Source organism: Dipodomys spectabilis, unplaced genomic scaffold (assembly GCF_019054845.1).
Source record: "Dipodomys spectabilis isolate Male_0828 unplaced genomic scaffold, ASM1905484v1 ptg000051l, whole genome shotgun sequence".
Taxonomy (NCBI): domain Eukaryota; kingdom Metazoa; phylum Chordata; class Mammalia; order Rodentia; family Heteromyidae; genus Dipodomys; species Dipodomys spectabilis.
In genome coordinates this window covers 7,730,407-7,753,109 of record NW_024870728.1, presented here as the reverse complement: position 1 = coordinate 7,753,109, position 22,703 = coordinate 7,730,407, and the positions used below count along the sequence as shown (strand labels likewise).

Sequence of the window (22,703 nt, the reverse complement as noted above, 5' to 3'; positions counted from 1 at the left end):
TAAAAAATATAGAATGCGTAACCAGACAAAAACAAAATGTCTTCTAGCCATACAAATAAGATGCCAGCAGGGTATACACAAGGACAAAGAGAGCTAGTAAGGAAGATACAGGAATTGTCATCCCAACCTCTTTAGCATGAGAAACCTCCACCAATTGTTTCTAATTTCGAGGCAATGTTATTTGATTTTGCCAAAGAAATAAAGGAAGTAGGAATATGAACTTACTTTAAAAATTTCCCATATTAACGAGAGCACTGTGCTTCCAACAACAGGCTGCAATCCTATGGGTTGTAAAACACAGTCCCAATCAATCAACATATATATAGAAAGAGCAGAACAGAATGTCACACTTCAGGGCAATTATTCCCACTAACAGTAAATATTGTCTTCAGATACTTCTTGCCCAAGGTGGTAGTATAAAATGAATTTCTAGTAGGGGCTGTGGTTAAAGGAAGAAAGAATAGGAGAAAGATGCAAGGGCAAAACCCAGCATGAGGTCATTTGCACAGAGATGCAAAAGCAAAACCAATGTATAAACAGAAGGCTACTCAGTAAGGAAATGCTAACCAAAAGGCAAACTTTTATGCAGTGTTAATCTTTAACTCTCAAAGAATGTGGGTACCAGGAAGAAAACTTGTATATATATTTTTTCTAAGTATAGAAAGGAATTACTTGGGTGGGACACAGGATGGGTAAAACCACTGCATTTTAAACAGTCAGAAGACTGACCTTCAAGAAGGTCAATAAGAGACCAAATAGCTAAGTCTCTCCTTACAAAGCACAGAGAAGTATAGTCTTTGAAGCAGGAATTAACTCAAATTTCTTTTACTTAATGCTGATCAATAACATGCATAAAATGGAGGAAAATAGCTGCTTCAGTCATGAAGTTAGCCTGAAAAGCCTCCCCTTGCTCAGTACTCTTCCATCATTTCAAGATTCACCACAGATAATCTCAAAGCTCACAACCATGCCAGGTCATCATATTTCAGACAGACCTATTCATTTATTCATCTAACAAATGGTTATTAGTATACTATGAAACATACAAATTTAACATTTGGACCTCCACTTATAATTGTGGTAGAAAAAAAAATCAAAAGAAATTTCAAGGCAGATATACTGAATGTATCTTTTATCTCTTCCCTCACCCTCCCCAAAAATAATGCCACTAAGTGACAAGAGCAGACTTTTCTAAACTGTATTAAGCCCCCAAAACCAAAACATTTGGAGGGGAGCTAAAAGCAGGAGGCTCCAACTGGTCACTGGAAAGGAGAAATGTGGTTGATTTAGTACACTAATAAAAGCTGAAGCTTGAAAATTACAATGTTTGCACCTGTAATTCTACTTACTCAAAAGACAGAAGCCGGAGGATCTTGAGTTTGTGGGCAACCTGGGTAAAAATTGGTAAAACTATCTCAAAAACAAAATACAAACACAAGTAGGGGTGTGGCTTAAGTAGCAGAATGCTTGTCTACCATGTGTGAGATCCTGGGATCCATCTCTGGTAATCTTAGAGAGAAGAGAGAGAGAGAAAGAGATATGGGGGGGGGGGGGGCGGGGAAGGAGGTGGTGGAGGAAGAAGGGGAAGAGAAGAAGAAGAGAAGAGGAGGAGGAAAGAAGAGAGAATGAAACTCAAAATGACAAAATAGAAAATGGTCCATGTCCAGAGGCATGTGTCTTCACCAGTCCTCCTGGCATGTTCTCCTGACTAGTTTAACAATTCTCTGGCTTGAAGAGCTTAATGGTATCTGCAAACTCAAAGGGATAACAATTCTCTTCAAATTATTTTTCTAACCAGTCATGAAGCTGTTTTGCAGGACTGGTCTGAGCAGTCATGCCTCCAGGAGTACACAGTTTCTATCTGCAGGCAACAAGGACCCACTGAGAACCACAGGCCTGCTACCTCTCACGTATTGTCTTTCACTCTGCATCTCCAACACAGCGATGCTTGCAAGTGGAAGGAGGGTCATCTACTCCACCAACATGCTACACTCATCTCCTCTAAAAGCTCCAGCCACATACAGTTCCCTCTTCACAAGCCATGTTGCCTTCTCCCAAGATACATCATGTGTATAAGCCTTACATTACTAGACATTTTACCCAGCATACTCTGGGTGAAATCAGGCTGAGCAGACTGAAGATTTCAGGTGCCATTTATGCATGCTCTTAGGATGTCTGCTGACAGTCTACCTGTTCTGAGGAATTTTTGAAACAAATTTGTTACATGGAACAAATTAATATCAATATTAATATTTTATATGCCATTGGGCAAAATGATATAACAAAACCACTTTTTTCTAGTTTGTTCCAAGACATGCAGTATATTTGTCAATCAGTTCATCTAGATCTGGCCCAGAATGTGCTGTGAACTTATCGAAGGACCAATCTATTTGGCTTGGGGCATCCTAGGCACTTACTAACAGGCCAAGCCACACTTTTGGCCAAGGGCAGCAGGGCCTTGGAGTAACTGGGTTGGTCAGTGGGAAGCTTTGAGAATCATAGCTTGAGAACTGGCCAATGAATTCTACTTCTGTTGGAGGAAATGGGCTAAGTAAATGTGGATGTTATCTCATCTTTCTAGTCCTCTGCCTCTTCATCTATATAATCAGTAATGTGACTCTCTTATTGCTGAGTTGGGTACACAGTAAGCAGTTAGGTATCACTAGCAAATCGGCCCCTTCTTCCCTCCCTTTTGTTTTCATTGAGGAAAGGAAGAGCCTTCTCTGTCCCTTTTGGAATGATGGCATTACTTACCCCTCTTTTGTTTTTCTTTTCAAAAACAGATTTCCACCTTTTCTTGGGTATTCAGCAAAGTATCCCGCTGTTCTTTGTTTATTAACAAACTATTCAATTGCTAGCTGACTTGCTACCTTGTCTTCTCACTCAGTCTCCTTAACCACCTGTCCAATGCTTAAATAATGTTTACCCCAGAAACTGCTCAGACCTGCAGATGAGTCATTTTGTTTCCTTTCTTTCTTCTGCCTGTTAACTACTAGTCTTCTAATCATGCGTTTATTCATTCTCTCCATAGTCTCTGTAAGGTAGAGTCCATTTAGAATTTCTCCCTCTGTTTGGATGTACTTCCAAGATGTTTTCTATTCATTAACAGAAGCTGGTTTGGTGGATTGTGGTTTTCTTTTAGGGTTTAGTCACCTTCCCTGCTAACTTTTTACTGGAATCGCCTCACTCTTTTATGGCAAACCAAGTGCCCTTTCCTACAAAACAGCTGGAATAGTGGGAGGCAGACAGGTGAGGGATTGAACAAAGTATCATGTCAGCCCCCCTGCCCAGACCTCAGATCAAGTTCCATGAACTAGAAGAGCGGGTCATGTGTCCAAATACCTTCCATGGGCTGGGCAGGGCAGGTTCCTTATTAAATGTGAGTAAAGGTTCAGTGTAATAAAATAAGGGATGGAAGATAAAATAGTCAACTCAAAATTGCAAATCCCAGTGAAGGCAACAGTGGAAAGTCAGCCACAGTGTTGCCAAAGGAGCAGGAGTGAGGTGGGGACACAGTCGCTTTTGCCAAGCCTTCAGGAACTCTGGAATCTGACTGGTTATGGGAAACACTGGAAATGTTTTAATGTTGGCCATTAATATGGCTGCTGAGTTAACTGATGGCTAAATATTCTTTCTGCCCCAACAGTCTATCACTTTATTACTAGTAAAGATTTCTTTTGGCTACTTTTGTTTGAGGAAGAGTCTTCTGGTCTCGAAACCTTTCCTCCTCATCTCAAACCAAGATTACCATCAAATCTAGTCTGAGATCAAGTTCTCTCAGTGTTTTTTCACTGATTTTATATGGTTCTTTTACTTCCTCAAGAAGTTATCATGTAAAGGAAAAGAAAATCTATACATTTAATTAAATCTACAGAACCTCAGAATTTCATCTTTGTCTTATTAAAAACAACCTGTATCATGAAATAAAATGTGGAGAGATTACCACATTGGCTGATGTATTTCAAGTTTTCTCCCAGTCCTGGTACACCATCTGGTGGCAGAACTATCTACTTGTAGCATCAGGAATTCTCTGAGAAGCAGGTGAAATAAGTAACTTTCAGAGCTCAGCTGAAATCAAATAAAGAGAAATAGTAAGAGGACACAAAAAATAGAATGAATGGCCCAAAGAACACATGCCACCTCGGAGCAATCTGCAACTTAAAAGTCTGACTGTTCAGAATTAGCTAGTAGCCATATGTAAAACTTTAAAACCCCTTTTGTCAGGAAAATTCCTTGACAAAAGACAAAAGTATTATCCTTATGTCCATATTACATAATAACATTTCCTGGAAAAAAAAGACAAGGAAGGAAGGAAGGAAGGAAGGAAGGAAGGAAGGAAGGAAGGAAGGAAGGAAGGAAGGAAAGGAGGAAGGGAGGGAGGAAGGGAGGAAGGGAGGGTGGGAGGGAGGGAGGGAGGGAGGGAAGGAAGGAAGGAAGGAAGGCAGGCAGGCAGGCATACCAGCTTTCTCACCACATATATTCATGTGTTAAAGTCCTAAACCCCAGAATATCAAATTTTGACCTTTGGAAACAGAGTCACTACAGAAAAATCAGTTACAATGAGATCAACTGAGCTAATCCAATGACTGGTGTGCTTTTAAAAATAGAAAATTCAAAACCAGACACACACCCCACAATGCCATATAAAATGAAGGCAGAAATTGGGGTGGAACAGGGGGCAAAGTGCACCAAAGTTGCCAGCCAACTTTTACAACTTAGGACACCTTGATCTTGGGCTTCTACCTAGAGAGCTGAGAACAGCCTTGTTATTATCACCTGGTTCATGGCCCTTTGTTAGAACAACCTACAACTGGCCTTGAAGTGTACATATTTCTTTTCAGTCTTAAAAACTGTCTTCAGCTGGACCCTGATGGCTTATGTCTCTAATCCCAATTACTCAAGATGACTGTGGTTTGAAGCCAGTCAGGACAGGAAAGTCCAATTAACCAACAAAAGTCTGGAAGCAGAGTTGTGGGTCAATACGTAGAGCACTATCCTGAAGCAAAAAAGCTCAGTGAGGAAGTGGTGCTGTGACTCAGGTGGTAGAGCACTCGCCTTGAGCTGAAGAGCACAGGGACAGTGCTCAGGCCCAGAGTTCAAGCCCCACGACCGACCAAAAAAAAAAAAAAAAAGCTCAGTGACGGCACTGGAGTCCTGAGTTCAAGCCCAAATCTTTTTAAAAAATTAAAGATTTCATTGTGTTGTTTTTTTAAATGTCATTCCAATTATCATTGCAAGTCAATCTACTGAATATTTTAAATTATCTACACTTAGGACAGCTAGTTGATTCCATTCAACTTTGCAAATATTTATTCAGTGTCTAACACAGTAATTACAAATGAAACAATCATGTATTACCTAGACTCACAGAATGAAAGGATTTGCATTAGAAAAGACAAAAAATCTGAAGAATTCTCATAAACACAGAAGCAAAATTCCTCAACAAAATATTAGCAAATTAAATATTATAAAATTAAATCTAATAATATACAAGTAGAATTAATCTGTATTATACAAGGCTTGTTAGAAAGTTTTCAGTCAAGTAATGTAATATATCAATTTGCCAAAGAAAACAGAAAGACATGATCATATGTGATTCTGATCAATACTAAAGAAACTGGAACCCAAACATCTGAGCAGCTAACTCCAGCTCAATCTCAGTTAGATGGTTCTAGAGCTGGGCTAAATAGTTGTGCATTGTTGGTTGCCTCCCTAAGGAGAAAGTAAAAACACATCCATTGGCAACAGTTAAACAGAACTCACCAACTTTTAAAGTCATTATGATACTGAGCCATCTTTATAACATGAAGATAGCTTTTTTTTTAACTTGGTAGTTTTCTTTTTTAAAATTTTTATTGTAAAGGTGATATACAGGTGATGTAGAGGTGTTACAATAAGTCAGGTAATGAATGAGTACATTGCTTTTTGAATAGAGTCACCACCTCCCTCATTTTCTTCCAGCTTTTTCCCTCTGCCCCACTGCCTTGCAAGGTATAATTCATTTCCAACACCGTGTCTAGTGATTATCACTGCTGAATTAGCTCATCCTTTGTCCCATAGTTTCCTGCTTCTCCTTCCCCTCCCCAAAGAAAGATAGTTCTCAAACTTTACCCCATCCAGTACCAAAGGTTTCCTTGCCAAACATAAAAATAAGCAGAAAAGCCCTAAAGTTCTAGACTTATAAGAGATTAAGATAGAAGTGAAATAGGGATGCTGAATCTAACCAGCGCCATCTTAGCCACATGGTGGATGATAGGGTATTGAGTTTGACTGGTGACATCTTGTCTTCATGGTAGAGGCAAGGAAGTCCTACCGCCCAGATGATGGGCTGCCTGAATTCCTAGAGGCAGGGGCTGGGACAAGATAATAGGTTACTGGACCTGCCAGTCTTGGGTTTCAAACTCTCAAGCTCCCTGGGACCTTCCCCTTGACTTGACTCTATTTAGGCCTGGGCCAGCTCAGCACCCATACGCCATGCTTCCTGTCCTGGCTCCTGGCTCTTCAGTTACCATGGTGTCCCACTTCAGCTCTCCATTGAAGTTGATCTGGTTTGTTGGTATTGTTTTGCTCTTTCTTTCCTCTCCTGCTCTCATGGCTCCATTTTCTGAAAGTAGGTCTGTGTGACAAGAGGCTACCTGCATTCTCCGGCTTTCCAATAAAGACTCCCAATTTGTCCTCTAAAAATGTGCCTTCTGTTTCCTTGCCATATAACAGAACCAAAAACTCAACTGAAGACAATAATGGCACTAGGTCACCACTATTACATGTACTGTGTGGCAATAAGATGGGTAGGGAAAACTCTAGGCCAGGTTCGTTGAACAGGCAACTTTTGCTCACAGAAAAACAATGAAGTCATCTAACTAGATCAAAGTGGCCCCTTATCTTTTCTCATACAAAGGAACAAAGAGGAACTTGAACTTGAGAAAATTTACTTGGTTATCTCTACCAAGGGTCTAGTTAGAAAGGAAAAGCCAGTACTTCCTTTGAGATGATATGATAACTAAACAGATTCTATATGGGTAGTAGGGTGCTGTCTCCAACAGAAATGGGGTGTGAGGACAGGAAAGGAGGACAAGTAGGTACAATGGCTGCCAGTGAACTACTCTTCTTATTAAGAGTGAGTTCAGTTTTAGCTTCTCTCCTTGATTTCCTTGTTTAAGGATGAGGAAGCCCATAAGCAAGTACATGACTTTCAGTTTAATACCTGAAAGATAACAGTACTTGGAGGTGCACATTCAACTGTAATCCTGGCACTTAGGAGGCCAAGCCTAGAGAACTGCAAGTTGAAGCCAGTCTGGGCTACCTCAAAAGACTCTGTCTCCAAAAAGAAAGGAGAGAAAGAGTAGAGAGGGGGGAGGAGAGGAGAAGGGTTAGGAAAAGAAAGGATAGGAGGAGAGAAGGGAAGGGAGCAGAAGGGAAGGGGGAAGTGGATAGAATAAGGGATAAGAGAAAGGAGAGGAGGAGAAGGAAGGAGAGACTTGCATCAAACTTTGGAGAAACTGCATAGTTGTTCAGCAGGCTTGTCCGCAGGTTAAAAAGAAACTAGACCGGTTCTGGATGAGCAGATGACCACATGCTTCCAGTATTCAAAGTTCTAAGTACCAGTAACATATCCCATAATCTGCCAGTAAATACAAAATGGGAAAGTTATGGCTTCATTTATTTTCTACAAACAATATACATAATCTACCTAACAATATATATAAAATAAACAAGATTTCCTTTCTTTTACTTTTCTTAATGCCAGAAGTTGCCTTTAAGCTTTCAACAGTGTATATATGTGAGATTATTATACGTGTGTGTGTGTTTGTGTGTGTGTGTGTGTGTGTGTGTGTGTGTGTGTGTGTGTAGTTCAGATGGTAAAGATTCTTTATGAGGCTCCAATATCTTGATGTTTGTTTTTATTGCCTCTAAGAAAATATTAAAGAAAATAGAAAATTCAAGAAAGTATTTGAGAATATTCAATAGAACCATCCCTGCAGGGTTCTCTCAAGACATAATTTCAAGTGGTGCATATTGTCATCTTTACATATCTGTGTTTTCCAGAATTTCTGTAATAATTTGGTATTACTGCTAGGGGTTATGGGGAGGAAGGGGAGAGGCACATGGCTCAGTTGGTTAGAGCACTAGCCAATGAGAGAAAGCATCAGATACCAAATTCAAGTCACAGTCTTGGACCTAACAAAGAAAAGACAGAACACAGTACAGAACATAGTTATCTTTCCAACGCAGAAAAAAAAGAAGTGTACTAGGTGGCTGTTGGACAGCTAGGACAGCCTGGCAATTCATCCCAGGATTATGGCTTTGCTAATTTCGGGGTACAATCAAGAAACCATCCAGGGTTTGTTAGCATTCCCTTAATCAAAATGAACAAAAATTCTTCCTAAATCAGTGTAGGAATTACTGGGAATTAAACCCAAGGCCTTTATGTGACCTACCTTCCCAGCCCTTTGGATGTTGTTTTGTTGTTGTTGTTGCTGGTCTTACTAGTTTACAGAGGGGATTATCCTATTTCTACACATTTCCAATGAACTCTAGTCTATCTCATCTTCTTTACTCATACTCTATGCACCCTTTAATATTTTGTTTTGAGACAAGGTCTCTCTGTTTTCCCAACTGGCCCTGAAGCAGTGATCCTTCTGTCTCTTGATTCCTAAGTAGCTGAGATTACAGGTATGTACCACAAGAACTGGATAATTTTAAATACCTTTTAAGTGTTTTGAGGCCTACTTATTCTTTGCCTATTACCACTGCTCCAGTAAAATAATAGCCTTAGTGATATGGAATTGTGGCATAGAAAGTGCTTAAAAGCTCAGGCTTTGCCAAGTAGCATCTCTGTGATCACATAAGCTGATGTCACAATGTGTCTGGGGAACTGAATCTGAGAGGCTACGCAGGGTCCCCTCCAGCTCTTCACCACCTAATGCCAGACTTCTCTCTCTCCACAAGGCAACAACAGCCATGTTTTCTCTCTTCCTCTCTCTTGCAGACATATTTTGAATCACTTCACTTAGTTGTACAAGGGGTTCCATATATAGGGATGCATCCAGTGCATCTCCATGAGACTCACCACAGCACCCTTGCTCACCCACCTCCCCCCACTCTATATTCTTTTATAAAAAGAATGGGATGGGACAAAAAGGGTCTCTTGAACCAACAGTCAAAAATCACCTTTACACACTTCTCAGAAACCAAGTATTACAGACTAACTTGAATATCACATTTATGAAACCAAAATCTTCCCCTACTTAGGTGTGTGGGCCTGTGAACCTTGGTAAAGTGGGAGCAAGTGCCTGATCTATTTCCTACCCATTGTACTTCCAGAAGCAGTTTTCAAGACTGGTTGATGTTTGTTAAGCATGGAATTCTAGACTGAAATAAAAGATAATTTTAAAGAGTGAAATATACAATCTGAACAGTTCTTGTTGAAGAGAGTTTAGAGGAGTTCAGGGGTTTCCATGGAGCTTGCCCTCATAATACCAATCACTACACTTCACTGAGAACTATGCTTCCCAAGTCTGTCTTCAGAAACTTGTGCCTAGAGCTAAAGTATGCAGGCCATGCATGCATTTTAATTGTCTTCACAACTAAAGAACAAGTCGATAGGTCTTCACTGAATGGGTATTGGAGTCAGAAGTTCCCTTGCTTTCCTTGGAATGTTCTAAAATGTTCAGGCAATTATTTGTATTTAATTATGAACATATAAGACACACATTTGTCTTTTACTGAAAAGAAAAAAGTCAAGATATGGTAGAAGAAATGTATAATACAACAAACAACAATGGGTTACTATTGTACAGTATTTAGAAAATCACTTACTATAATAGGTCAGGCTTTGTGATGTGCAATTTTAGTTAATCGTCACAACAAATATATAAGGAGGATAACAATTATTTTCCATCTTTTAAGATGAGGGATCTGGGCTGGAAATGTTGCTCAGTGGTAGAGCTCTTGTCCAACATGCAAAGACCCTGAGTTCCATTCCCAACACTGAAAAGAAATGAGTTAGCTGAGTATCAGGTAGGTCACATAATGGATGAGCTCAAGGTCATGCAGCTAGATGGCAGACCTGGACTTGGGGGCCAGGCAGGCTCTAGGGGATCCCCAACTCTGAATCTATACCAACTATGACCCCATCTGAAAGATACAGCTGGGTATATCCTCCATTTTTCTTCTGTGAGCCATTTTCCAAATATGAGCCTTGTGAGGGCCAATGTATGCAACACAAATTTGAACAAGCACATTCAGAATTCAGAGCCCTGTTGAGTAAAAAGAGTAAGAAGAAGAGGTGGTCCCTCCATCCACTAAGTCCACAAAAGGTGGCAGGCTTCCAACTGTGGCATTATTCAATTTGTCAGAGAAAAGCCAACAATGCCAAGACTGCAATGTTCTCCATGAGTCTATCAGCACATGTCCACAACCAAGCCAAGCTCCCAGCATGCGCAATGGGTCCTCACATTTTTATGATGCCTTACAACATTTATAAAAGGTGAAATGAAAGTCCACTATTTTGGATGTATGACACATGCCTCAATGTCTTTGGCATAAAGCTTTATAATGCACCATAATATTTATAGCACTATTTGAACACTTCATTTCTCTTTTTTATATACCAGAGGCTTCAAGAAATAGAAGCAGCCTGAGATGTTCAAGCTGTAGAGGACCTGACCTCCTTCTAGAACTCTTAGAGAAAGAAGTCACTGAACAAGGAGGCAGCAGAGGTATACAATGTGGGGTGTCACACTTTCTGCTCTTTGCTTTGTCTGTCATGAATGGGAAGTGGCTGTTCTGTTTTATCCTCTCCAGATCAGAGGCCCATGACACCAAGCCTTGGCAGCCCTCCTCTTCTTCAGATATCACGCAATTCTGAAAGCACATGTACTTGAAGGATAATATTCAAACCATCATAAGCCCTATAGGCCGGAATCATCATGCTCATGTACCTGAGACTGGTCTTCTAAAAACTCTAGTGAACTTTACAAATGAAATTGTCACCATCACAAGAATTCTCAGTGTCTCATTTGCAAAACACTCCCGTTTTGAACCTCTTATTTGTACTTCAATCAAAAGAAGGCATTTATAGAGTTGAACGCCTGTGGCTCACACCTGTGGCTCACACCTGTGGCTCATGCTTGTAATCTTTACTGCTCAGGAACTGAGATCAGAGGATCCTGACTCAAAGGCAGCCTGGGCAGGGCAGTCTGAGAGACTCTTATCTCCAATTAAACACACCAAAAAAAAGCCAGAATTGGAGCTGTGGCTTAAGTAGAGCACTAACCTTGAGCAAGGGACAGCACCCAGACTCTGAGTTCGTTCAAGACCCAGAACCAACACACACACACACACACACACACACACACACACACACACACACACACACACACACACACACACACACACACACGCACGCACACACACACACTTGTTAAAGTAAGATCAGCATCAGAAGTATTTTAAGCCTGGACAAGAGATTTCAGGCTGACCATAAGAACAAAAAAAATCCATTTTAAAATGACTATCATGGGTTATTTGACTTCAATTTGTATTTTTTTGTATGAGTGCTGGTACTGGAGCTTGAACTTAGGGCCTTTCCCTCTTGCTTCTTTTTTTCACCTAAGACTGGAACTCTGTCACTTGCACAGCTCCACTTCTGCTTTTTGCTAGCTAACTGAAGATAAAGAGTCTCATGGATTTGTCTGCCCAGCTGGCTTTGAACCTTGATTCTCAGATCTCAGCCTCTTGAATAGCTAAGATCATAGGCATGAGCCACCCACCTGGGTTTGACTTAAAACTTTTAACTCATTTCATCAATACAGTTCATTGAGTTCACAGAACAATACAACTGACTCAGAAAATAAATACCCTTTGAGTAATTTTTGCTATAGAGCTTAAGGATACAACCATCCATTCTCCTCACCTAGTAAATTTACTCTTGGGCTTGATAGGCCCATAATATATGTTTTGGAGGAAGAGTCCAGGAGTGTTATTCTGGGAGAAGCCACCCAGGGTTGATACTTGGATGAACTCCAAGGAAAACAGAGGGACTGAGTTAATTAATTCCAGGCAGACCTAAGTAATAAATCTTTAGGGTCTGACCCCATTTCCCTCCTAAACTTGTGAACCATCTTCAGATTCCTGAGCACTGTGGAAGTAACTAACTTAAAAAGAACATGCTCACAGATGGTAAATGTGAGCTCTAAGGAAAAACTAAGGTGACATGCTCTCATTTCCTAAGAAGTGAAATGTGTTAACTCCACAGCAAAATAAGGCTATGCTTTTATTCTTAGTTCAGTGAATACACTTCTTATTATGGAAATGTTTTATTTATGGAAAAATAAATGCATACAAATGTAGGTTGCAAGTGTGAAAGTCCTGAGTTCAAACCCTACTACTAACTATACATAACAAATTAGATAATAGACAGACATATAATAAAGTGGCAGAAGAAGAGTACTAAGCACAGATACAAAGGGTCAGAGAGCAGATGTTTTTTGGACACATGAACATTAATCTGATTCACCCAGAGACAAAGTACTCACAGATTCAAAGACAGCAAAGTACACTTGAAACTTCAATCACATTGAACCTTGCCTGCAGAGATGTTCTACCCAAACCATGCCACTGAGTGAAGTCAGTCCCCTCCTGACTCTGAACAAACCTAAAGCTACTTTTGATCCAGTCCCACAGACTTCTTTTTTTAAATACTCTCAATTTTTAAAGAAGTTGCTCTTGTTTGTTAAGTGGAAAACCCACTTGTGACAAATTTTATTCTTGAAAGTTCTGTATAAATAATTTCCCAAGGGGTTGTCTGGGGAAGCAGGGTTAGTGGAGGAAGCAGAGGAAGATGAGAAAATCCATAGAGAAACAGTTCAATGTGGTCAACTTTCACCCAGCTCTCCTCCAGAATTTACATTTTCTTAATAATTACTTTTTTTTTCAGACTGGGAATGTGGCTTAGTGGTAGAGTACTTGCTTAGTATTCACGAAGCCCTACCAGAAAAAGCAGGAAGTGGCACTGTGACTCAAGTGGTAGAGTGCTAGCCTTGAGCAAATGAAGCTCAGGGACAGTGCCCAGATCCGAGTTCAGTTTGCCCCAGAACTGGCAAAAAAAAAAAACAAAAACAAAAACAAAAACAAAAAAAAACCTTTTTCTTTATATCCTGCTCACCTACTGCCCCCCCTCACATGCATACCTCATCCTCATACACACGTTCTTTTGGGAAAGCTGGAGGCAGGGCCACCTCGACCTGCCAGGTTTGATTTTGGATGAACTCCAAAATCTCTACCCTGCATCCCTCCCATCTTTCTCCCCTGAACGTCAGTAATGATATAAGCTAAACCACACACATCAGTTTAATTTGCCATTCCTGTCCAAGGCTAGCTTTGCAGTAAATAGTAACCATTTCCTGAAGAGCTTCTCATAATCAAGAGAGATTCAGATCCTACATGATGGTTTTCTTTCCTGACAACTAAAGAATGGAAAGCTGGGCTCCCCCTGTAATCAAAGCTACTCAGGAGCCTGAGAGATCTGAGGATCCTGATTTGAAGCAAACCTGAGCAGGGAAGTTTGTGAGACTTATCTCTCCAATTAGCCACCAAAATGCCAGAAGTTGTAGCATGCCAGCCTTGCGCAAAAAAGCTTAAGAGCAGCACACAGGCTCGTTCAAGTGCCAATACCAGAACAAAATAGACAAGACAATGTCAACCAGATGCCAGTGGCACATATCTATAATCCTAGCTATTCAGAGGCTGAGATCTAAAGGACCGGCATTCCAGGCTAGTTTAGGCAGAAAATCCGTCAGACTACATTCCCTAATAATCAGCAAAATGCTGAACTGGAAGTGTGGCTTAAGTAGTAGAGCACTAGCCAAGCAAGCACAAGACCCTGACTTCAAGTCCCAGTATTGAATAAAAGGACAAGTGAAAAACACCCCAACATGCAATAGATGAGAGGCTACTCCTTTTATATCATTTCCCCAAGACAGACTAAGTTACCTGGAACTTATCAGGGTCACCTTTTGTTTCTCTTCCTTTTTTTCCTGTAGTGAACCATGCTCTTTTTGTTTTCACTGAAAGCACACAAGACTTTTGTTGGAAGTACAAATTATCTGAGAGATAAGAAAAATGATGCTGGTGATAGAAAGTAGAATTTCCAGGCAATTTTCAGTATGCCTTGAAGTCAAATAAAACATTAATGACTTAGTGATGATGCTTATTTGATCTTTCTAAGTTTTTGAACTTTGTTCAAGACACTGTGTTTAAGATGCTAAACTCAACACTCTGTATGGTAATGGCCACTTAAATGGTTATTAAGAACTTTCTTGTTCTTTCTACTTCAGCCAACTAAGCAGTCATTCAAAATCTCCCTGGAGCTGGGCGCCAGTGGCTCACAGCTACTTAGGAGGTTGAAATCTGAGGATCATGATTCAAAGCTAGCCCAGGCAGACAAATCCAAAAGACGATTAAGCTCCAATTAACCATCAGAAAGCTGGAAGTGCAACTGTGGCTAAGAGGTTGGATGCTATCCTTGAATCAGATGAAAAACAACTCTAGCAAGTACTTGTTTTTCAACTATTACAAGCTTGATTCTTTTGTTTCAAGGGATAACAGTAAGCCTGAGGTTGAAAATAGCCAAGGTGATTAATAAAAACAAAAATCTTTTGTCCTCAACAACAAAAATAACAACTGTAGTTAACACTTATGGAATGAGTTCTGGGTGCCAGCCCTGTGCTACTGAATGATCTCATGCAATGCTCAGGTAAGTTAGGCAGAGGTGAGCAAGGACTGGCCACTGGCGACTGGCAGAGAGGGGGGCAGGGGGTAACTCCCCCCCTCCCCCAGCAGCCCACAGCTGCCTACCTGTCACCTCTCCACCTGAGCATTCACACCTTCTTTTTGAAATGGACACAGGAGCTTGAACTCTGGGCTTAGACACAGGAGCCAGGGGTAGGGGGTAAGGGCCATTCAAGCAGCCCTAAGTGACACTTCCATAGAGAACACATAACACATGTGATATGAACACAGCAGAAATGCCTCTTCTAACAGCACCTCTGTGACAACGCAATCTGACACTTTCTTAAAAGAACTACTAATCCTCTTCAAGTCTCTCATAACTTCACCTGTACAATGGAGATTTTTAGGGGACAGAGGAAGGGAAAAGAGTTGGCAATGCACAAGAGACACAGAAACCTGAGGTCACACAGGTCAGTGATGATCTGTGTCTATTCCCAGGCTTGACAGGTCCTTCCTGACCATCAGCTATGTAACTCTTTTTGCTGTTGTTATTGTTCTTGATACAGGGTCTCCCTGAATGCATATATAAAAATCCCCAGCCTTAGTCTCAGTGGCGGGATTACAGGAGTGCACCACCACTCCTGTGGTGCACTTATAAACATGACTTCTTAATCTTACAGGAACATTCAGTGTCTACTGGACACACAAAAGCCCACCCTAGAGGATCTGACAAGCCTCTCCCTATTGTACTGATTCAATCCAATGCAATGATAAGAGGTTGATTTTATTTCATTACCCAAAAATCTCTTTTCTGTGTCACTGAAAAAAATGGATCACATCATTCTCTCTCTTTTCATTCTCCAGTTCTCAGTTCTCATACTGAGGCAAGTTCATTCAGGAGTCCCAAGAATCTGGGCAAAAGCTCAGTGTAGGTAAGTAGGTAGATGACAGAAATTGTGTATGTGCACAGACGTTCATGTGTGTGCATATATGTGACATACATGTGTAGAGATGTGTGTTCATGTGTGCTGTGTGTATACACATGTGAGTGTGTGTGCATGTGTGTGGTGTTTCATTTTGACCTCACACACAATCCAAGCCTAAGACATTATTCCCACTGAGTAAAAGCCACATAATACTCTGACAAGTATTCATAGTAAATCCTGTCTGTGAGATTGATCCATGGGATTCACAGAGCTTAGAGGTCATCCTATTGAAAGCATGATCTATCTGAGTGCAGTGACTCCTGGCTTGTTTGGGGCAATCTCCAAGGCCTCACTCCAGGGCCTTTTTGTGGGCGCAACATCACTGCACAGGGCCAGCATTCAGGAGGGCCTGGCAGTTGGCTTAAAGCTCCACTCCCGTTATCTAGAAATTCTCAGTATTTTTTAATCAAGAGACCTTATGCTTTCATTTTGCACTGGGCGCCATAAACTGTGTCGACACTCTGGCCCATCACAAACTTATTTGTCTAAGATGCAGATGAATCAATTAGTAAAAGCCACCTTCAAATATGGGTCAAGGAACTACAACATGAAGATCAAATCTGGTCCTTCAACCTGTTGTTGGTACAGGAAGTACCCGCAATAGAAGGTTAGGAAACAGAGAAAGAGAGTGATAAAGGGGAATATTCTGATTAAAATATAATATATGCACATACCAGTTACTATAGTACAGTATTACAATCAATATATAGAAAAGCATGAATGACAGGAGAGTAAGACAGTCACTTCTGGGTAGTGGGGAGAGTGAATGGGAAGGGTGAATGAGGGTGAATAGGAACAAAACACTTTAGATATACTTATGAAAATATAACCATGACATCTGCTGACGTTGTTTTAAGAAGTGGAGATGGCGGACAGATAAGAGTGATCGAGGGATGAGGTTGATGGGATGCGGTATATGTATGTATGGTAATGTTGCGATGAAACCCTGCTAATTTAAAAAATCATTTAAAAAGGATAATAAAAGAAAAAATATGCTAGGTGATATGGTTCCCATCTGCAGTGCTAGCTATCTGGGAGGCAAAAGCTGGAGGATAATAGTCCTGGACTGGCCCCAGGCAAAAATTCAAGTCCCTCCCACAAAAATAATAAATAGGGATGTGGTTCAAGGACAAGGAGCTTGTCTAACAAGCATAAGGCCCTGAATCCAAAGCATAGTACCACATACACATACACACACACCAAAGTGTTCGTGCAAAAACAGAAAGTAAAACCAGAAGTGCAGCCCTGTCCATCCACTTTATTCCGTAAGAGTGAAGTCAGTGACAGAACACCATAGGGACTGCTGAAAAGCCTAAAATTATTCCCAACTGGCCTTTTCCAGAGAAAACTGACCATCCTGTGTGATAGAGTTCTGTCTCTCACATTTTTCTGTCCAGATGCTCCAGGGCAGGTAACCTCGTGAAATCCGGAGTGCTAGCCGTAAGCAGCCAGTGAGAAACAAGCTGTCTAAGGGCATTGTCTTTAAAATATGCATCCATTTTGCACGCTTGCATTTTAATACCAAAAAAAAAATGTGTATTTTCTTGCAGATCTAAAGCAAGCTGTGAGCTGACCCTGTGTGTACCTGTTGACTTCTCTCCTCTAAAACAGTGAGCACACAAAGAATTCGGGCACCCTAGTTTGCAGCTCCTGCTCTTGGGTCCTACCCTTTAAAGAGTCTGTTGAACTTCCAGGTGACAGTGTAGTAATCTGGGTAGAGGCCATCTGCAAGGTCATTATCTTGGAATCCCTGATGCCTTAATTCTTGACTAGATGTACTTTCTTAGGTTCATGCCTTGTGGCACTGAGAGACTAAAGTGTGATCATCATATTTCCAGCCCCCACACCCCACCCCCAGGCCATCTTAGAAAGTCACTCTCACTTTGAGAGGAGAGTGAGTTCCAAACTCAGCTCTACCTGTCAGAAGCTTACAGATCTGAGACTGGCAGTATTTTTCCAAGGCCAGCTTCCTCCTAGAGGTCAAGGGCATCCCATTTCAAACTGTGCACTACTCAAGCTCTTACTTTACCCTGATACTAGCAGATTTCTCCAGGCAGTGTGGTACTGGAGAACTGTGTAATTAATGTGCATTTGTTTCAGGCACAGGATCTGGGAGCATCTCAGTGTTCAAAGGCCATCTTCTGAGTAAGGGGATCCAAGGCTTCAGGGGAAATGGACAGTCCTATCAGGAAGAGTATCAGGAGAATTAGAGGTGCCAGATGGGAGAGCAAGGAGAGGCAGCAAGTCCAAGGGGAGAAAGAAATCACAGTGAGGGTCTCAAGTCTCCTGAGGGAGGGTCTGGACGTAGCAACAAAAAAGACAAAATTGAACAAACGATTAACCAACACATAAAAAAGGAATGTTCATTCCCACAGGCTCTTACATGAATGTTCTGTATTTGTATGTGTATGAGAGAGAGAGAGAGAGAAAGAGAGAAAGAGAGTAGGAGAAAGAGAGAATGCATATGTGTAAGTAAAAGGGAGAGGAGGAGGGAGTAACGGAAGGAGAAAAAGAGAATGAGAGATTACTTTTACTTATTACATCTTAAGGCATAGTGAAATAATTAATGGAATCTCAAAGGACACTGACAACATAGTACAATACCACACTAAGGGCTTCCATCCCAATGCGTATTAATATAACACCATAGGAAAACTGTGAGCTTTTCACAGTATGGGGAAAGAAGCAGTAGAGAAGAAGTGTGGCTCAGAAGTACCAATCCTCTGTGGTGGTGGGGAGGGCTTGGCAGAAGTGAGCTCTTGGCACACCTGAGCCCCACTATTACCGCTGCCCAGGCCAAGTTCCAGACAAAGAACACACTCATTGCCTAACAGACTCTTCACCCTCACACTGGAATTTAAACTGTCAAAAATAACTACAGTCTTATTTATTCTCTAATAATACGGCTGCTATAGTGGAGGATGGAGCATGGTGGGATCTACAAGTTTATAGTTTCCATTCTTTGCCTTGGCTCTTCTGCAGCTCCCTTGTATCAACAGGGGAAATTCCTTATTAGAGTTGGGTTTGGGGGAGAGGGAGGGAGAGGGGAGTTCAATTTGTTTTGGGGTTTTGGGGGGGAGGGGGTAGTACTGAGTTCTGAACTCAGGGGTTTGCATTTGTTAGGCAGGCTCTCTACCACCTGAATCATACCTTTCGCCTTTTTTGTGCTGGTGATTTTTGAGATAAGGTCTTGCTTGCTCTATGCTAGGGCTAGCCTAGAACTATACAAATCTTCTCAATCTCTGCCTTCCATATAGCTAAGATTAGAGGCCTGAGCCACTAGGCTGGGCTGCAAAACTGCTTTTTAAATCTGATCTAAGAAAAAGGTGCACTCATTTTTTTTTTCCAAACGAATATAAATCTGGAAACGGCTTCACAATTCAGTTGACAAATTCCTCCCCCACTCCACTCCCATCCTCCCATCTCCCCTCTTCAGATTTACAAATCATAGACATACAAATCCTTGAACTTTACCATAATTCCATATTGCTTTATAATAATGACAAAGATTATGAGAACTGGATTTACAACACAAAGAATGCTTATTTGGCTTTGCCAAGGGGTCATGTTTGAGTTTCTCTCAATGGGAGATTCCTCTGTTTTGTTCACAATGAGGAAAAGCCACATTAGCTTTTCAGAAACAGAAGGAGCATCATAAATCAAAAGTCCACTTACACTGTTATTAAAGGTAGCACCAGAGCCTTTCTGTTACCACCCTATCGATCTTCACAAATGTTACAACCCTATCAGTCTTCTTCTTAAAGGAAAAATAAATAAAGGAGTCCTTCATCCATTGGCACTGTCAATCATTCAACAGTAAGTCCTTACAGATCAGAGTAAAAACCTGTGGGATTCCTCCAGAACAATAGGCCTAGCATTGTTTCAAAGGCAGAGATTTCTAAACAAAAAGGCAAGATAAAACATATACATAGTTAACTCAAACAGAACAATCCAGTTAACAAACAGGACACTGGGCCCAACATGCAGTAGGACACCAGGGCACCAAGGAAGCGAAAGTCCCTTTCTGGGTAGAGTACCAGGTGACATGAGATAAGCATTTTCTAGTTCCCTAGCAAATGAGTCAGCAAGAGACAAGAACCAGGAAGGAAGGAAAAAACTCACAAACTGGCTGTCCAACCAAGAGGGCTGAGTGCTAGAGCTACTAAGGATGCAAAGGCTTTCCTGCTTGGGACTACAGTCAGAGGTAATGGTACAATGCTAAACCTACAAGGGGCAGGGCTCCACCAAAGCACTTTTAGGTACACTCAACCCGAGTCTGTGGCATATCCCCATGACCATGAGTTTGAAATATTTTGACCCTCCTACATACTAAGAATGCCAAAGTTCTTTTTGCTTACATGGGTTATATCCATTAATACCATTGACAGCAGCATTACTAATTCATTTAAAAATAGAGTACCTGGGCCATATGCATCTGTACACAGACCAACTGACTATAAAGTATGGCATACACAGGGGAGGATTCCACTGGACCCAGGTAACTTGTCCTCAAATTATCTTGGGTGTGGTTGGGATACATGGGTGAGATGCATGGAGAGGGTGTCACTGATCAAAATACATTGCATTCATACACTTACTTGTTGAATTGAAACCCCTTCGTGCCGATTAAAGACAGCTTTAAAAATGAAATAAAAAATAAGTGATAATATTATACCTATTCCATCTATGCATCAGCATTTTCACTATTAACACTGTTTCCCAAAGGCAAAGAAGTCAGTGAAAAATGGCCTTGTGTTGATTTTGCAATTCTCCTTAACGTTTGGCCTGACAGAAGGCAGAACTGGACTCCCCTTTGGTCTGCCTTTGGTCTGCTATTCAGTTTCCCATCACAGGGACTCAGGGAAACTTCACTGCAGTCTTAGGAGAATGAGAATTACAAGGGCAAGTTCCATCTTAGTGCTGTTTTGACCTTGCAAATCTCCCCAAAGAGATCCTGGAGGACCCCTAGGGGTACCAGGGCTGCACTTTAAGAACACTTGCCTTACAGGTTAGGAGCAAGTGCAGAGAAAGGGGGCCAAGGAGTCATCTCAGCAGGAGGGGCTGTTGGAGCGGCTCCGGGCAGGGCAAGTGCAGTCGTGACCACCGTGTCTGGCTGTGCCACGAAGGGATGAGACGCCGAGGGTACGGGGCTGGCCTGCCGGACGGCCGGCCTTAAAATGGGCTACAACATATCCTTGAGGAGCAGCCTGGTGGAAACAGCGGGAACAGCAGCGAAGACTCTCCTCAGGTGGCTGGGGTCAGACGACAGGGCGTCCCTTCCTCCCGGAGCCTCCGGGAGCGGGCAGAGCGGCACCGCCAACGAACGCGGGCCGCTACTCCACCCTCCATTAGGCAAATGAGCTGGCGGCCTGGGAATAGCATCACCTGCGCGCGGCGTCGGCGCGCTCCTTCCTTGGAAACTTGAGCAGGCCAACCGAGCTGCTCCATTATTTACCGCGTCCCTTGCGCACGGGGCTGCATGGACAGGGGACCCTCCGCGCACAAGCAAAGTGGGCCTGCCGCGGGCCGTGGGGCCTCGCCTAGGAGCTCCACCCGTGGACCGTCCCGGGCAGCGGCCGCGTCCATCCGTTTTCTTGGCCCACGGAGCGCCCGCCCACCGCTTCCCCCCACGGATTTGCGAAGTGAGCGCACGTGGGGCGGCGCGGGACGGGCGCGGCTCCGGGGCGCCTCCCACCTCCCGCACCAAGCCCGCACAGTCGCTCAGACACCCCCTATCCCCCCACCTCCAAGTTTGTTCAGCTGGAACCAAAACCAAAACTCCTCACGGGTTCAGAAAAACCTGGCTCCTCCGGCCCCGCCGCCTCCCCGCTCTTCCCGCCCGCAGAGCGCCCCGGCCCCGCCGCCTCTCCATCTTCCCGCCCGCAGAGCGCCCCCGGACCCGCAGCCTCCCCGCCCGCAGAGCGCCCCCGGACCCGCCGCCTCCCCGTCTTCCCGCCCGCAGAGCGCCCCCGGGACCCGCCGCCTCCCTGCTCTTCCCGCCCCGCAGAGCGCCCCCGGCCCCGCCGCCTCCCTGCTCTTCCCGCCCGCAGAGCGCCCCCGGACCCGCAGCCTCCCCGCTCTTCCCGCCCGCAGAGCGCCCCCGGCCCCGCCGCCTCCCCGCTCTTCCCGCCCGCAGAGCGCCCCCGGACCCGCAGCCTCCCCGCTCTTCCCGCCCGCAGAGCGCCCCCGGCCCCGCCGCCTCCCCGCTCTTCCCGCCCCGCAGAGCGCCCCCGGGACCCGCCGCCTCCCTGCTCTTCCCGCCCGCAGAGCGCTCCTGGCCCCGCAGCCTCCCCGCTCTTCCCGCCCGCAGAGCGCCCCCGGACCCGCCGCCTCCCCGTCTTCCCGCCCCGCAGAGCGCCCCGGCCCCGCCGCCTCCCCGCTCTTCCCGCCCGCAGAGCGCCCCGGCCCCGCCGCCTCCCCGCTCTTCCCGCCCCGCAGAGCGCCCCCGGCCCCGCCGCCTCCCCGCTCTTCCCGCCCGCAGAGCGCCCCCGGGACCCGCCGCGTCTCAGCGATCGCCACGCGGGGGGGGGGGGGGGGTCCCCTATCCTTCTTTACTTGTCAACCGCGTCTCCTTCCCGCCCGAGCCGGGAAGCTCCGTGGGCGCAGGGCTCCACAGGTCCCCCGCGCCGTGCCCGGCGCTTGGCACCGTGCCTGGCGCCGACGGGGCGCCCGGCAAGCCGAACAGGACGAACGCGGCTGCCGCGCTGGTGTGTGTATGGTTGGGGGGGGGGGCGGCCACCCCTGGAGCCTGCGGGGTCGCGAGCTGCAGGGCCCCGGGGCGCCACCCCCACCCCGCACCCCTTCCGGCCGCGCGCCAGGCCCCTGGCGCCGCAGGTGTCCCTGGGTCGCCGCCGCCGCCGCCGCGCCGCCCGCCGGGACTCACCATGGTGACCCGGACCCCGCCGCCACCTGCGCCCGGAGATCCGCCAGCGCCCCGGCCCGCGCGGCTGACAGGTGAGGCGGGCGCCTCAGACCATGGCTGCT

The 22,703-nt window shown here is 44.1% G+C and overlaps 1 protein-coding gene and 1 long non-coding RNA gene across 3 annotated transcripts in view; one reads left to right on the top strand and one right to left on the bottom strand.

The window, feature by feature from the left end:
* LOC122107494 overlaps window positions 1-6,271 on the top strand; it is a 337,519-nt gene extending 331,248 nt beyond the window's left edge. The window contains exon 3 of the long non-coding RNA XR_006147358.1: window positions 6,201-6,271. This is a non-coding gene — a long non-coding RNA (uncharacterized LOC122107494). The remainder of the gene's footprint in view (window positions 1-6,200) is intronic.
* The window catches only part of Ap1s3 (adaptor related protein complex 1 subunit sigma 3), a 51,790-nt gene extending 29,087 nt beyond the window's left edge, over window positions 1-22,703 (bottom strand). Inside the window, exon 1 of one of the 2 annotated variants that reach the window (XM_042679257.1) lies at window positions 22,603-22,703. In XM_042679257.1, coding sequence (XP_042535191.1) covers window positions 22,603-22,605 — 3 coding nt within the window. In that variant the 5' untranslated portion in view covers window positions 22,606-22,703. Of the gene's footprint in view, window positions 1-6,509; window positions 6,516-22,602 lie in introns of those variants that run through there. The other variant, XM_042679258.1, reaches the window with a different exon arrangement.